General features: G+C 36.7%; 1 protein-coding gene across 1 annotated transcript in view; it reads left to right on the top strand.

Annotated features, from left to right (window-relative positions):
* The window catches only part of LOC124709080 (AT-rich interactive domain-containing protein 2), a 336,130-nt gene extending 328,020 nt beyond the window's left edge, over window positions 1-8,110 (top strand). Inside the window, exon 26 of the mRNA XM_047240727.1 lies at window positions 6,646-8,110. Within this exon, the coding sequence (XP_047096683.1) occupies window positions 6,646-6,760 (115 nt within the window). The 3' untranslated portion in view covers window positions 6,761-8,110. The remainder of the gene's footprint in view (window positions 1-6,645) is intronic.
* Window positions 8,111-13,177: the final 5,067 nt, after the last annotated feature.

Raw genomic sequence — 13,177 nt, 5'->3', positions numbered from 1 at the left:
ACCATTATGAAATAATGTTTGTGGAGAAAAAGCTGACATAATTGTCATAAAATGACACAGATGTGGCATTGCCTTTTAAGCAGTGTTTACAAACATTGCACATTTAAGTTTCTTGACATCACGACGCTCTACTCAAAAATATCTGAATTGATAAAAGTTGGGGACAAGTTGTGCTTTATTTCCTTCCACTGCTAACCTCTGCCTGGCAAGGTGGCTGATGGGAATAACTAGGTTTGTTTGAATAATGACCAATCACAGCAGTTTTCAGTCTCAGCTGTGCATGTGCAACCTCATGATTGTTGCTCTTATCATAACAGCTCAAAAGCATATTTCGCGTGTTTTCGTTGTTTCGCCACTTTTAGTACTAGTTGACACCTAGCGTTGCTCAAATGTTTCTGGTTTAAACATTGAAAGACTGTGTTAGTTAAATATTTTTCATGCTTAGCAAAATTCATTTTGAGAATTTATTCTCATTGTCAAGTGCAAATATTTGCATTAGTATTTTGTGTTGTGTTTCACACACAAACTGTGTGTGTGTGTGTGTGTGTGTGTGTGTGTGTGTGTGTGTGTGTGTGTGTGTGTGTGTAACCAAACTTAAATATTGGCGCTTGGCAAAGCGAATAAATTCTGTGAAGCGTCGTTCTACGCATGAATAAATACGTAAATGGTGTGGAGTTTCATTATTTAAATACTGAACGAAACTTATGTGGTGTGTCCATTTAAATAACTAGCGACACAATAGCAGCCTTTCCAAGGACATTGATTATTATGAACAAAATTAAGTCAAACATTTCTACTTTCCAGACAGTTAACCAGTTCCAGTTATGTCAGCGGGTAAACATAGTAGAATATTCAGATAACCCTTATTGGATAATAAGCAAGTCCTAGGGGACTGATGACCTCAGATGTTAAGTCCCATAGTGCTCAGAGCCATTTGAACCATTAAACAAGCCCATAATAAATATTTTGATGCCTATTATGTACGCGTATGATGTTGTTATTGTGGTCTTCAGTCCTGAGCTCTGCATGCTACTCTATCCTGTGCAAGCTTCTTCGTCTCCCAATACCTACTGCAACCTACATCCTTCTGAATATGCTTAGTATATCCGTCTCTTGGTCTCCCTCTATGATTTTTACCCCCCACGCTGCCCTCCAATACTAAATTGGTGATTCTTTGATGCTTCGGAATGTGTCCTACAAACCGATCCCTTCTTCTAGTCGAGTTGTGCCACAAACTCCTCTTCTCCCCAATTCTATTCAATACCTCCTCATTAGTTATGTGATCTACCCATCTAATCTTGAGCATTCTTCTGTAGCACCACATTTTGAAAGCTTCTATTCTCTTCTTGTCCAAACTATTTATTGTCCATGTTTCACTTCCTGGCTACACTCCATACAAATACTTTCAGAAACGACTTCCTGACACTTAAATCTATACTCGATGTTAACAAATTGCTCTTCTTCAGAAACGCTTTCCTTGCCATTGCCAGTCTACATTTTACATCTTCTCTACTTCAACCATCATCAGTTATTTTGCTCCCCAAATAGCAAAACTCCTTTACTACTTTAAGTGTCTCATTTCCTAATCTAATTCCCTCAGCATCACCCGACTTAATCTGACTACATTCCATTATCCTCGTTTTGCTTTTGCCGATGTTCATCTTATATCCTCCTTTCAAGACACTGTCCATTCCGTTCTGCTGCTCTTCCAGGTCCTTTGCTGTCTCTGACAGAATTACAATGTCATCGGTGAACCTCAAAGTTTTTATTTCTTCTCCATGGATTTTAATACCTACGCCGAATTTTTCTTTTGTTTTCTTCACTGCTTGCTCAATATACAGAATGAATAACATCGGGGATAGGGTACAACCCTGTCTCACTCCCTTCCCAACTACTGCTTCCCTTTCATGCCCCTCGACTTTTATAACTGCCATCTGGTTTCTGTACAAATTGTAAATAGCCTTTTGCTCCCTGTATTTTATCCCTGCCACCTTTAGAATTTGAAAGAGAGTATTCCAGTCAACATTGTCAAAAGCTTTCTCTAAGTCTACAAATGCTAGGAACGTAGGTTTGCCTTTCCTTAATCTAGCTTCTTAGATAAGTCGTAGGGTCAGTATTGCCTCACGTGTTCCAGTATTTCTACGGAATCCAAACTGATCTTCCCCGAGGTCGGCTTCTACTAGTTTTTCCATTCGTCTGTAAAGAATTCGCGTTAGTATTTTGCAGCTGTGACATTAAACTGATAGTTCGGTAATTTTCACTTCTGTCAACACCTGCTTTCTTTGGGATTGGAATTAAATCCTTCTTGAAGTCTGTAGGTATTTCGCCTGTCTCATTCATCTTGCTCACCAGATGGTAGAGTTCTGTCAGGACTGGCTCTCTCAAGGCTGTCAGTAGTTCTAATGGAATGTTTTCTACTCCCGGGGCCTTGTTTCGACTCAGATCTTTCAGTGCTGTGTCAGACTCTTCACGCAGTATCGTATCTCCCATTTCACCTTCATCTACATCCTTTTCCATTTCCATAATATTGCCCTCAAGTACATCGCCCTTGTATAGGCCCTCTATATACCCCTTCCATCTTTCTGCTTCCCCTTCTTTGCTTAGAACTGGGTTTCCATCTGAGCTCTTGATATGCATACAAGTGGTTCTCTTTCCTCCAAAGGTCTCTTTAATATTTCTGTAGGCAGTATCTATCTTACCCATAGTGAGATAAGCCTCTACATCCTTACATTTGTCCTCTAGCCATCCATGCTTAGCCATTTTGCACTTCCTGTCGATCTCATTTTTGAGACGTTTGTATTCCTTTTTGCCTGCTTCATTTACTGCATTTTTATATTTTCTCCTTTCATCAATTAAATTCAATATTTCTTCTGTTACCCAAGGATTTCCACTATCCCTTGTCTTTTTACCTACTTGATCGTCTGCTGCCTTCACTACTTCATCCCTCAAAACTACCCATTCTTCTTCTACTGTATTTCTTTCCCCCATTCCTGTCAATTGTTCCCTTATTCTCTCCCTGAAACTCTGTACAACCTCTGGTTTAGTCAGTTTATCCAGGTCCCATCTCCTTAAATTCCCACCTTTTGCAGTTTCATATATGATAAACATACACGATAAACTACAAAAATGCAAGGGCGTTTCTGTACATAACTTTTTCCACTTAAAAAGTTATTTTCCACCTTTTACATTTTCCCGTATTTTACACCATTTTTCTAAAGTCGCATGACAAATGTAAAAGCGGGATTTCACTGTATATGTTAATAAAATTATGTGGCACTTGTACAGTATTGTTTATTTGTTTCATTTGTAGCAATAATATTTCGTACAGTGATATCCAAGCAACTGGTAGCTGAGTGATGAGGATGTGACAGTAACTGTTGTGTCCCCTGCTCAACTCTCCATTCGGCTTCACCCCCTCTACCCTGTGCCAGAAGTAGGGGTGCTGTGTTCGCTGTGCTCCATGCTCGCACCCAGCTGCCCACAGTCCGTGCTCGCGCTCTGCTGCTTAAAGCTTGCTCTGCGAACAAGTTTGTTGTGAAGCCCTGTTCTAAATTGTCCACAAAAATCGTTTACATATTTTCCCTCCAGTTTAAATGGAATTGTGTACTAAATTTACAAGGTTTCTCCCTAACTGTTTGTTCACAGATCAAATTTGATGAACAAAGTGGATTAAGAGAGAACTCAAAATTTTGCTGATCCTTTTGTTCAGTTAAATTATTGATTTGTTCCTCTAGTGTTGCTTAAGTCGAACTTGTGCGTCAGATTGTGATTCCCCTTTTAAACTTAATATTGCAGAATCTCATTCAAATAAATTTCTATTTCTCTCTAAGTTTTCTGGATGTAATTCATCAGTGTGTTCATTTGATATATTGTTTTGTTTTAATTTCACTTTTTTTGTGTCTAACTTAAGATTTAGTTCAGTGAGCTAAAGATTCTTAAGATCTAACATCACGAGGATGTAACTCTGCCTGGGTTGGTCTAAAACTCGCCATTATCAGTCAGCAGGAGCTTGTAAAATTATTTTTTAATATTCTTCCAGTTTTTCTGTTACTACTGGCATACAATCCGAACACTTGAATTACATTTTCCCAGTTCACAAGAGTGACGAATGTCTATGTAGGAAAATTGTTCTAAAATCAAACACACATACAAACTACAGCAATATTGCAATGTCCATATCATAAATGTATGTAAAACCAGAGTCTAATTTATAATTTGGATTGCATAATTTTTATTTTCTAAAACTAGGAAGTAATATATTGGAACAAGTACATTCAGATGAGGGAAAGTGTCTTTCCAAATTTGGTATTTAGTGTAAGACAAATTTGAAATTGGAAAAAATAAGTTTGCACCAAGACTATGAGAGAGACACTGTTCAACTTGAAATGATTAACAACTGTCAGAATGCAATCGTCTTGTTGCTGTTCTTTGATAAATTTAATTTGAAAAGAAATTTTGAGATGCTTTGCTGACAAGCATAAAAAAAAGCAGAAGAGCTACCTGGTCTTTCCTATAGTTATAAGAGAAAATGAAAATGCCGTGCCCCTGAGAAATAGGCACAAGAGGTGAGCAGAAAGAGGCTACATTTAGAAAAAGAGCATATATTCAAAGCGGAGGCTTTCACTGTTGTTGGCTGAAAACAGTATTTGCACATGAACCGTTCAGATTGATAGAATACAAAATTGGCTTTCATGTAATTTCCCTCCCACCTCTCCCTACTGAGTGGGTGATACATATTGTGCATTGATAACCTGTCAGGTAATCACATGAGACCTTTAAGCTCATTGTAAAAACAGGATTTTCTTCTATTAATCTTGTGTTTCTTCCTTTGTCATAATGTATCGTGGTTTTTTTATAATATTTTGTTAGGAAATTTTTCTTTGCATTTGAGGGCTCACAGCCTGAAACATAGTGTTCAGTCAGTTGTATTAAGGATGATTACACAATGGAAAAAATGAAATCTCTAATGTAACAGATTTCTGACAGATAATGAAAGTTCTTTGCAGATACTGTTATTGAAAATTGATTGGTTTCTAACAATCATGTGGCTCTTTCTCTTTGGGACTGTTTTTAATTTAATATGGATTTTAAAGATTTTTGTTAGCCAAAGAATGAAACTTGAGAGCCAAAATCAGATGTTATAAAATAGAAATAAACAAGTAAAAGATGGAAGGAAATAAATTGTTCATTGTGTGGTGCTAGTTGGGTGTGTGGTACAGGTTTGGCAGTGGCAGCACTTCTATAGGGTAATTTTGCATGATTAATTTATGATGAGTGTAAAATGGAGGTGTAATGGCTAATGGAAGGTTGCTCTGGGGCAGCTGAAGGATTTTTGGCAGAGCTGGAGGAAATCATATCTTAAGCATAGAAGCTAATTTATGAAGTTGTGTCCAAGGGTGTTACATGATAAATAGAATAATTTATATTTTATTCTCAGTGGGCAACATTTTGTTTAGCTGAAGCAAGAGTATGTAGGGAGGTCTATTTACACATCAGCTCGTGCAGGGGTAGTTTCAGGATGCAACAGTATTTGCAAGGTTGGTAGTATGTTTGCTGATAGTTTGCATTTAAACAGTTCTATTTCTCATAATATCCGAGTCTACAAGGATGGTAACCAGTTCTTAAAACTACAAGAAAAATAACATTTAATGCAGAAGGAATGCCAGCTGTCAAAATGAAGATACCAAACATTATTGATGAACTTAGTGTGCACAGATATGTGAAAATAGCCATGAGGCTGGTGAACATGTACATGAAGAAAAGTAAATTTGGATTTAGAAAGAAGAAAGTGAATTTCACATTAGAAGATGAGTTGATCTGTTTGAGGAAGTGGGCTCAAGATCAGTTTGTGCTTCTGAAAGTGTCGTTCATGAGTCACAGTTAGACTGGATACTGTTAGTTTTGGGGCTACAATGAAGTTCACTCTGGATGAACCATTAAGTGGTTTGTATTGGAGAGATCTTTTTCATGATGGTATTGGCATTTACTTGACATTTATATTTGGCCATCAAAAGTGAAATAATAATTTGCTGAAGTCATAAAACATTGGTGCGTGGGTGTGTGGGTGTGGGTGTGTGGGGGGGGGGGGGGGGGGGTTACATTGGATCGAAGGGGTACTGGGAAAGGAAATATTCAACAGCAGGTTGAACATGTATACCTGAAGTATTGGTATTAAGTGATGTCATGTGGCATCAACAGTAAGAAAAAGGCTTTTGGATTGTGCCTCTCACATACAACTTTTAAACTATAAAATTACAAGGAGACAGGATAATCCAGTTAAATCTAACCTACAGGAGATGAAGTGCTGGTAGAAACACTTGCAGTAGACAATAACAGTCCTAGCTTTCTGAATGAATATATTTCTTCCTCAGGGAGGAAAAGGGAGATTGTTTCTGATGTTGACTGACATGTATATCAGATTGCACATTATTTTGACCATTTGTACTTGCAATACATCAAACCTAAGTTTGCAAGACGTGTGTGTCAATTCTGATCTCGTTGTTAGTTTTCTTCTTTGATGGTTGTTTATTTTTATTTTATAGTCCTTGTAAGTTTCAAACATTCAAAATTGTTTTTGTAACCTGGGACTAAATAAATTTAGTGTATTTCAAAACCATTTTAATTCCTGCTGTGTCTCTTTGACAGGTTTCTTCGCAGTTACGAGCCTCATCTTGCGGGCATAGCGCTAAGCAATGTGGAATCATCGCGAACTATTGCACAGGTGCTGTATGACATGAATCAACAAGCAGGCCAGAGGTGACCCATCTAGGAGCATCATAGTGCAGCAGCAGTATGTGACTTTTCCACTGTCATCTGTTCAGCTCATATTTATTTCCTTCCCCAGCTTCACTGTCTCTTCTACATTTCTCAGCTGTCACGTTTTAATACTTCCCTTTTTAATCGTGGGGCAGGAGTTTTAGTGGTGTATGTGAAATGTTTGAAGTGTACAAATGTTTAAAACGCTTGGAAAGTGAGTATATAATAGACTTGTTAAAAGTGAAGCTAGATAACTGTGTAAAAACTTTGAATGTATAATATTAGTGCGATGACTGGAAATTTTTTTACGAAATATAATTTATGATAACCGCTGAACAGTGAAAAAAGAATGGTGTGTGTTGGACTGTGCGGGATGCCTCATGCCTCCTTAATGACGTGGACCTAAGAGGCATGCAGGTATCTCATTCTTAGTATTTAACTGACATAAAAGTCCTGGGATGTCAGAAAATGCCATTTATTTCTCATTTTTTATGTAATTTGTGTTATGTGTAGCCATGGAAATGGATGTGCAATTCTTTTTCTAGTATTTATTGGAAAAATGTAGATACACAAGTCATGTACATAGCTATGAACATAAGCTTTCAAATAAAATTTCTGTACTGTGTACGGATTTATCAGCTCTGTGAAAAATTTGGATGTGTACAGACAAAATGGAAAAAAATTATTTGCTGATGGACATTACAGTTCTTTTACTTTCTTTTGTATGAAATCCTTGAACGAAGAACATGCAGCCCAGGTTTGGTAAAAAGGAAGAGAAAGAGAGAGAGATAGACTGTGTTACCTTAGTTCTGCGTTCATACGGCATAGAAGTGTCATACTTTATCACTGGATTACAAATATAACTCAATTGATCACATTTTATAAACCAGTATTATCAACAGGATTTGTGAAAAAAGAAAGACACAGAAAAAAGCTGATACTGATTATGTGTTGTTTTTAATACAGTCAGTTGTGGCTAACTTGAAATACGATAAAACATTAAAAAGATATCTGCTTTATATATCAATCCTAAAATGACTTGTTTCTGCAATGAAAAGTTTTATTCTAATGCCATAGGTTATTGTTTAATGTGATACAATCATTCCATAAGGAAATGTGAATGTGTTGGCTGCATTGTAGACAAGTGTCATGTAACACGCAAAATTTCAAACAGCCCAGACTTTCTGTTTATGTATGACATGGGCAACATAAAATCGAGCATTACTGTGGGCACAGCATTTGGCACATTCTCATGTACTTTTTATTGACTGTTATTTATTTTATATTGAAGAGTAGAAAAATTAGAGGCACTGTAAAATGTCCACCAGAATTCAGAAATAAATAATTGCATTTATTGATTTGTAACATGTAATTTCTGTATCACCATAGTATTTGTCTGCTGTTGTCTGTACAATGGTTTTGTGCTAGATATGTTGGCAAATGATTAAAGAGTTTATGGATCAGTGACACTAAAATTGTTAATGAGAAGCTTACACCTCAATTCGTGTAAGATTATCATAAAGAATCCCTTCATAGATCAGACTTTGTTATGTAAAGTCTGCTTTTTGTCTAAGCTTTTTATCCTCTTGCTGTATAGTGTACCAGAATCAAACATGCATGCTATCTCATTCTAGCTAGGAAGCAAAAGGAAACTGTAGCAAGCAAAAGAAAACTGCTGCAGTTACAGGTAAGTTACTTATGCAGATAAACATACTTTTTTTAGGCTATTACCTGTGCATTAGACTGTGATTACAATCAACAGGAAACATGCTGAAGATGTAAATTGTTGTTTGATGTGTGAATTAGACCTATTAATCAAAGTGGTATTCGAGATTGGAGGCTGAAGCACAAGTTAATATGATTTTTAGTTTCATGTGCACTCCAAACGCTGTGGATGTCTTACCCAAAATTACATTTCATTGGCTCTGTGATTCTGAGAAATCGTATGTGTTGTATCTGAACTGAAACATGCACTTAATTCTTGATAATATTTTTTGCAAAGCTAAAAAGTACTCCTCAGTTCACAACTGTGGTTCAGGGTAGGAAGTCTCTAACAACTATGAAACAAAAATACTGAAGTGACACTGAAATGGTCCGGTTTGAAGGTGCCAACAGACAGAGACACAAAGAGAGGTAGCAACTTAAGTTAGCGAACAGTGTCAGAGGTTCGAGTCCCTATCTGGAATGCAGTTTTAATATGCCAGGATTCGATTCACACACTGCTGCAGAGTGAAAATTTATTCTGGAAGAGAGAAAAGATTGTGAAAGACAACCAACAGAAGCGGGCATGATTCACCATTAGATGAAATGCAAAATACATTGAGGCAGTTGGACATCATCTAGTAGCTTAGTAGCTCCACTAATGCAGGAATGGCTAATAACAAAAGTATGTTACTCATTTTCTTCAGGTTGACTGATTGTGTCTCAGTACCTTCATGTACATGAAGTGCATTTTATTTTATTTATTAATTTTTTCTTTTTTTCTTCATGTGTGCTGATATTTCAGCTTTGGAACTTGTGTAGGCAACAAGTCAATGTAGTAACAAAATCGTACACCACAGGTTGTAGATGTCGAAGTATAATTTTACATATGAAGAGTGCAAAATAATGAAACATCGAATCATGTAAAATAAAGCTTCAAGCAAGCATCCATTTTAGAAGCGCATCAGCTATTCAAACACTTTGTCTACCTTTTTTTTCTTGTTATATTTCCTGTTGCTAAATCTGTGTGCTAATATTTTTGGACTGTATCTGGAAACTTAGCAAAGGTGTTATGGCATGAAGAAAGTTTGACATTAATGGTCATATGGAGATAAATTACTGTGACAGTGTGAGCATAAAAAAGCAGAAAATTGAAACCGGCGGGGGGCAGAGTAGACAGAGTACATAAAAAGCTGTTTTGTAAACAGATATACTGTTTGTCTGGCGTAATTGCTCCTTGGAAGTATTTATTAATTGATTCCGTCAGATTTGATGCATATACATCCAATATTTTGTCCCAGGCTTCTGGAAATTGCTTTATTATATTATTTTTATTTGTAACAGGGTAGCTTTTATTGCGGGAATATAAGCTGTTTCACAGATTGTCAGCACATGTAAATCAGGAAACAAGAGTGTCTTCAGCTGTTTGGAAGTGTCATACGGACACCACATAACATTACATGTGGCTGAGTATTCAGCAACAAGTCCTGTTGGAAGAGAGAATTTTTTTTTCACCTACATGTATACTCCCTAAGCTATCATGCAGTGTGTGACAGAGGAAATGTCCAGGTATCATTGTTTCAGATAGTTACATTTGTTTTGCACTCACATTTAAAATGTAAATATGTTACAATGCCTTATTTTTTAAAATTTGTCCCAATGCCCTATCCCCCCCCCCCCCCCCTCCCCTCCCACCCCAAGTTAAATGTGCAGCCTTTTGATTCCAACTCATGCACACAAATAACCACTCCATATTTTAATATTTGAATTACTGTATTATGTTTGGGTTGCAGGTCTGGATGTGCAAAAATGGGGAGGGGGGGGGGGGGTGAACCATACAGTATTTTTGATATAGCAAAATTTCTTATGTTACTGTTCAGAATTAAGAAAGTGATGTCTGGAAAACACTGACAGAGGAAGAGGCAGGATGATAGAACAAGTGTTAAGACATCAGGGAATAACCTCCATGGTACTAGAGGGAGATATAGAGGACAATAATTGTAGGGCGAGACAGAGATTGGAATGCATACAACACGTAATTGAAGACATATGAGTGTTACTCCTGACATGAAAGGGTTACCGCAGGAGAGGGATCTGTGGCAGGCTGTGTCAAACCAGCCAGAAGGCTCATATTCAAGGAACAACTCCTTATTTGTTATTTGATCTACCTATTTAACCTTCAGCATTCTTCTGTGGCACCACATTTCGAAAAACTTATATCTTCTTTTCTGTGTTGCCTATTGTCCATATTTCACTTCCATGCATGGTGACTCTCCAGATAGATACCTTCAAAAAAGACCTCCTAACACTTAAATTTATGTTAGGTGTTAATGAATTTCTCTTTTTCAGAAATGATTTCCTTGTTATTGTGTGCATACATTTTATATTATCCGTACTTCAGACACAATTTGTTATTTTTGCTGTCCAAATAACAAAATGTACCTACTACTTTTTGTGTCTCATTTCTTAATCAAATTTCCTCAGCATTGCCCAATATCATTTCACTACATTCAATTACCCTTGTTTTACTTTCATTGATGTTCATCTTGTAACCTCTTTTCAAGACACTGTCCCATGCTTTCAGCTGCTCTTCCAGTCTGTAGCCATCCCTGACAGAATTATAATGTCATTAGCTAACTGTAAAGTTTTTATTTCTTCTCCCTGAATTTTTAAATCCCTTCACAGCCTGCTGAATGTACAGATTTAACAACATCGGGGATAGGCTACAACCATGTCTTGCTCCCCTCTCAACTGTGGCTCCCCTTTCATGTTTTTCAGTTCATAAATGCAGTCTGGTTTCTGTACAAGTTGTAGATAACATTTCAGTCTCTGTATTTTATCCCTGCTACCTTCAAAATTCTGAAGTGTACGGTCTAGTTCACATTGTCAAAAGCTTTCTATAATGTACAAATGATATAAATGTAGATTTATCTTTCTTCAGCCTACCTTCTATGATTCTGTGATACAGTTCTCAAGTTTTTGCCCCTTATATAGACCCACTATATACTCCTTCCATCTTTCAGCTTTCCCTTCTTCACTTAATACTACCTACCATCTGAGCTCTTGATATTTGTACAGTTGCTCACCTTTTCTCCAAAGGCCTCTTCAATTTTCCTATAGACAGATCTCTCTCTCCCTTAGTTACTCATGCTTCTACTGCCTTACACTTGTCCAATTGCCATTCCTGCTTAGCCATCTTGTCACTGTCATTGTCATTTTTTAGGTGTGTGTATTCCTTTTGCCTGTTCATTTGCTGCATCTTCTCCTTTCATCAGTTAAATTCTGTGCCTCCTGAGCTATCCAAGGATTTCTGCTAGGCCTTGACATTTTATCTCTATGGCCCTCTGCTTCTTTTCTATTTCATATCTCAAAACTATCCATTCATTTTCTGTTCTTGTTCTTTTCCCTGCTTCACTCCAGAGTTGCCTAGTGCTCCCTCTGGAAACTTTCAACCACCCCTGATTTGTTAAATTTCTCCCATCTCTTTAATTTTATGTTTCTGCAGTTTTATTTTACAGTTCATAAACAGAATAATGTGGTTAGAGTCCAAAATTGCCCCAGGAAGTGTCTAACAGTTTAAAAACTGGTTTTGAAATCTCTGCGTTATCTTCATGTAATCAGTCAGTGTCCCTAGGGCTCTCACATTTTCTTGCATTCATTTCTCCCAGTCCATATTGCTCTACTATTTTTCCTTCTCTTCCCTTTCGTACTGCTGATCTCCATTCACAATGAAGTTTTCATCTCCTTTAACTATTTAAATACTTTGTTTTACCTGATTGTACATTCTTTCATCTTTTCAAGATCTGCCTGCAGGTCTAGTTGGCATATAAATTGTACTAGTGTAGTGATGGTTGGATTCGTGTCTGTCTTGACTACGATAATGCATCTGATATGCATTCATAGTAGCTACCCTCCTTCCTCATTTCTTATTTTTTCTTCTTCTTCTTACTATTGCTGTTATTTATAATTATTAGAAGAAACTGTGATCTACATAACTTATTTTTATTTGATGTTACTGACCATGCAGTAAAAACTGTTCTGTTGAACTTCACATTAACAGAAAAAAACCATAGCCTAGTTCAATGGAAGAGGAAATACACTTTTATCCAATGTGAAACAATAAAGTATGCATGTTTGTAAATACCATTCTAGCTAAGTTCAGTTCTATGCCATTTATTTTAGTAAATAAACTTTTTTCCATGTTACACTAAAAACTCAAATTTAAAGCTGTTGTATATGTATGGAGAAATGCCATTCTTTCTGCTCTGTCAGCACAACTGTTTTTTGAGATCACATCAGCGCTGGCTTAACTTAAGTTCTGTGAACGGAGCTTTAGATTTAACATGATAACAACACTACTATGGAGCAGTTTTTATGCTGTAAGTACGTTGTTTTATGTGCTCATCTATGAGAGGGCAAACACTTCAGTTTTCCTCGAGATGCTTCAAGAGATACTTGAGAAATTTTTCTTCCAGTGACTTTTCTATGAGAAGTTATGTAACACAGTTGATAATACAAGCGTCACATTCTGAGCTTTATAAACCACCACTATATGTCACTATTGTTTCAAAATTTGTTATTGTCAAACATTGGCAACTCATTAACTGTAAGAGTAGTTGGTTAAACAAAAATTCTTTTTAAAAACTGAAGTTTTATGAACAATTTCATTTGATAATTTTTATTTCCACAAAGACCTAAGTTGTCAACAATGTATTGAATC

This window comes from Schistocerca piceifrons, chromosome 7 (genome assembly GCF_021461385.2).
Source record: "Schistocerca piceifrons isolate TAMUIC-IGC-003096 chromosome 7, iqSchPice1.1, whole genome shotgun sequence".
NCBI lineage: Eukaryota > Metazoa > Arthropoda > Insecta > Orthoptera > Acrididae > Schistocerca > Schistocerca piceifrons.
This window is presented reverse-complemented; position numbering and strand designations above follow the sequence as displayed.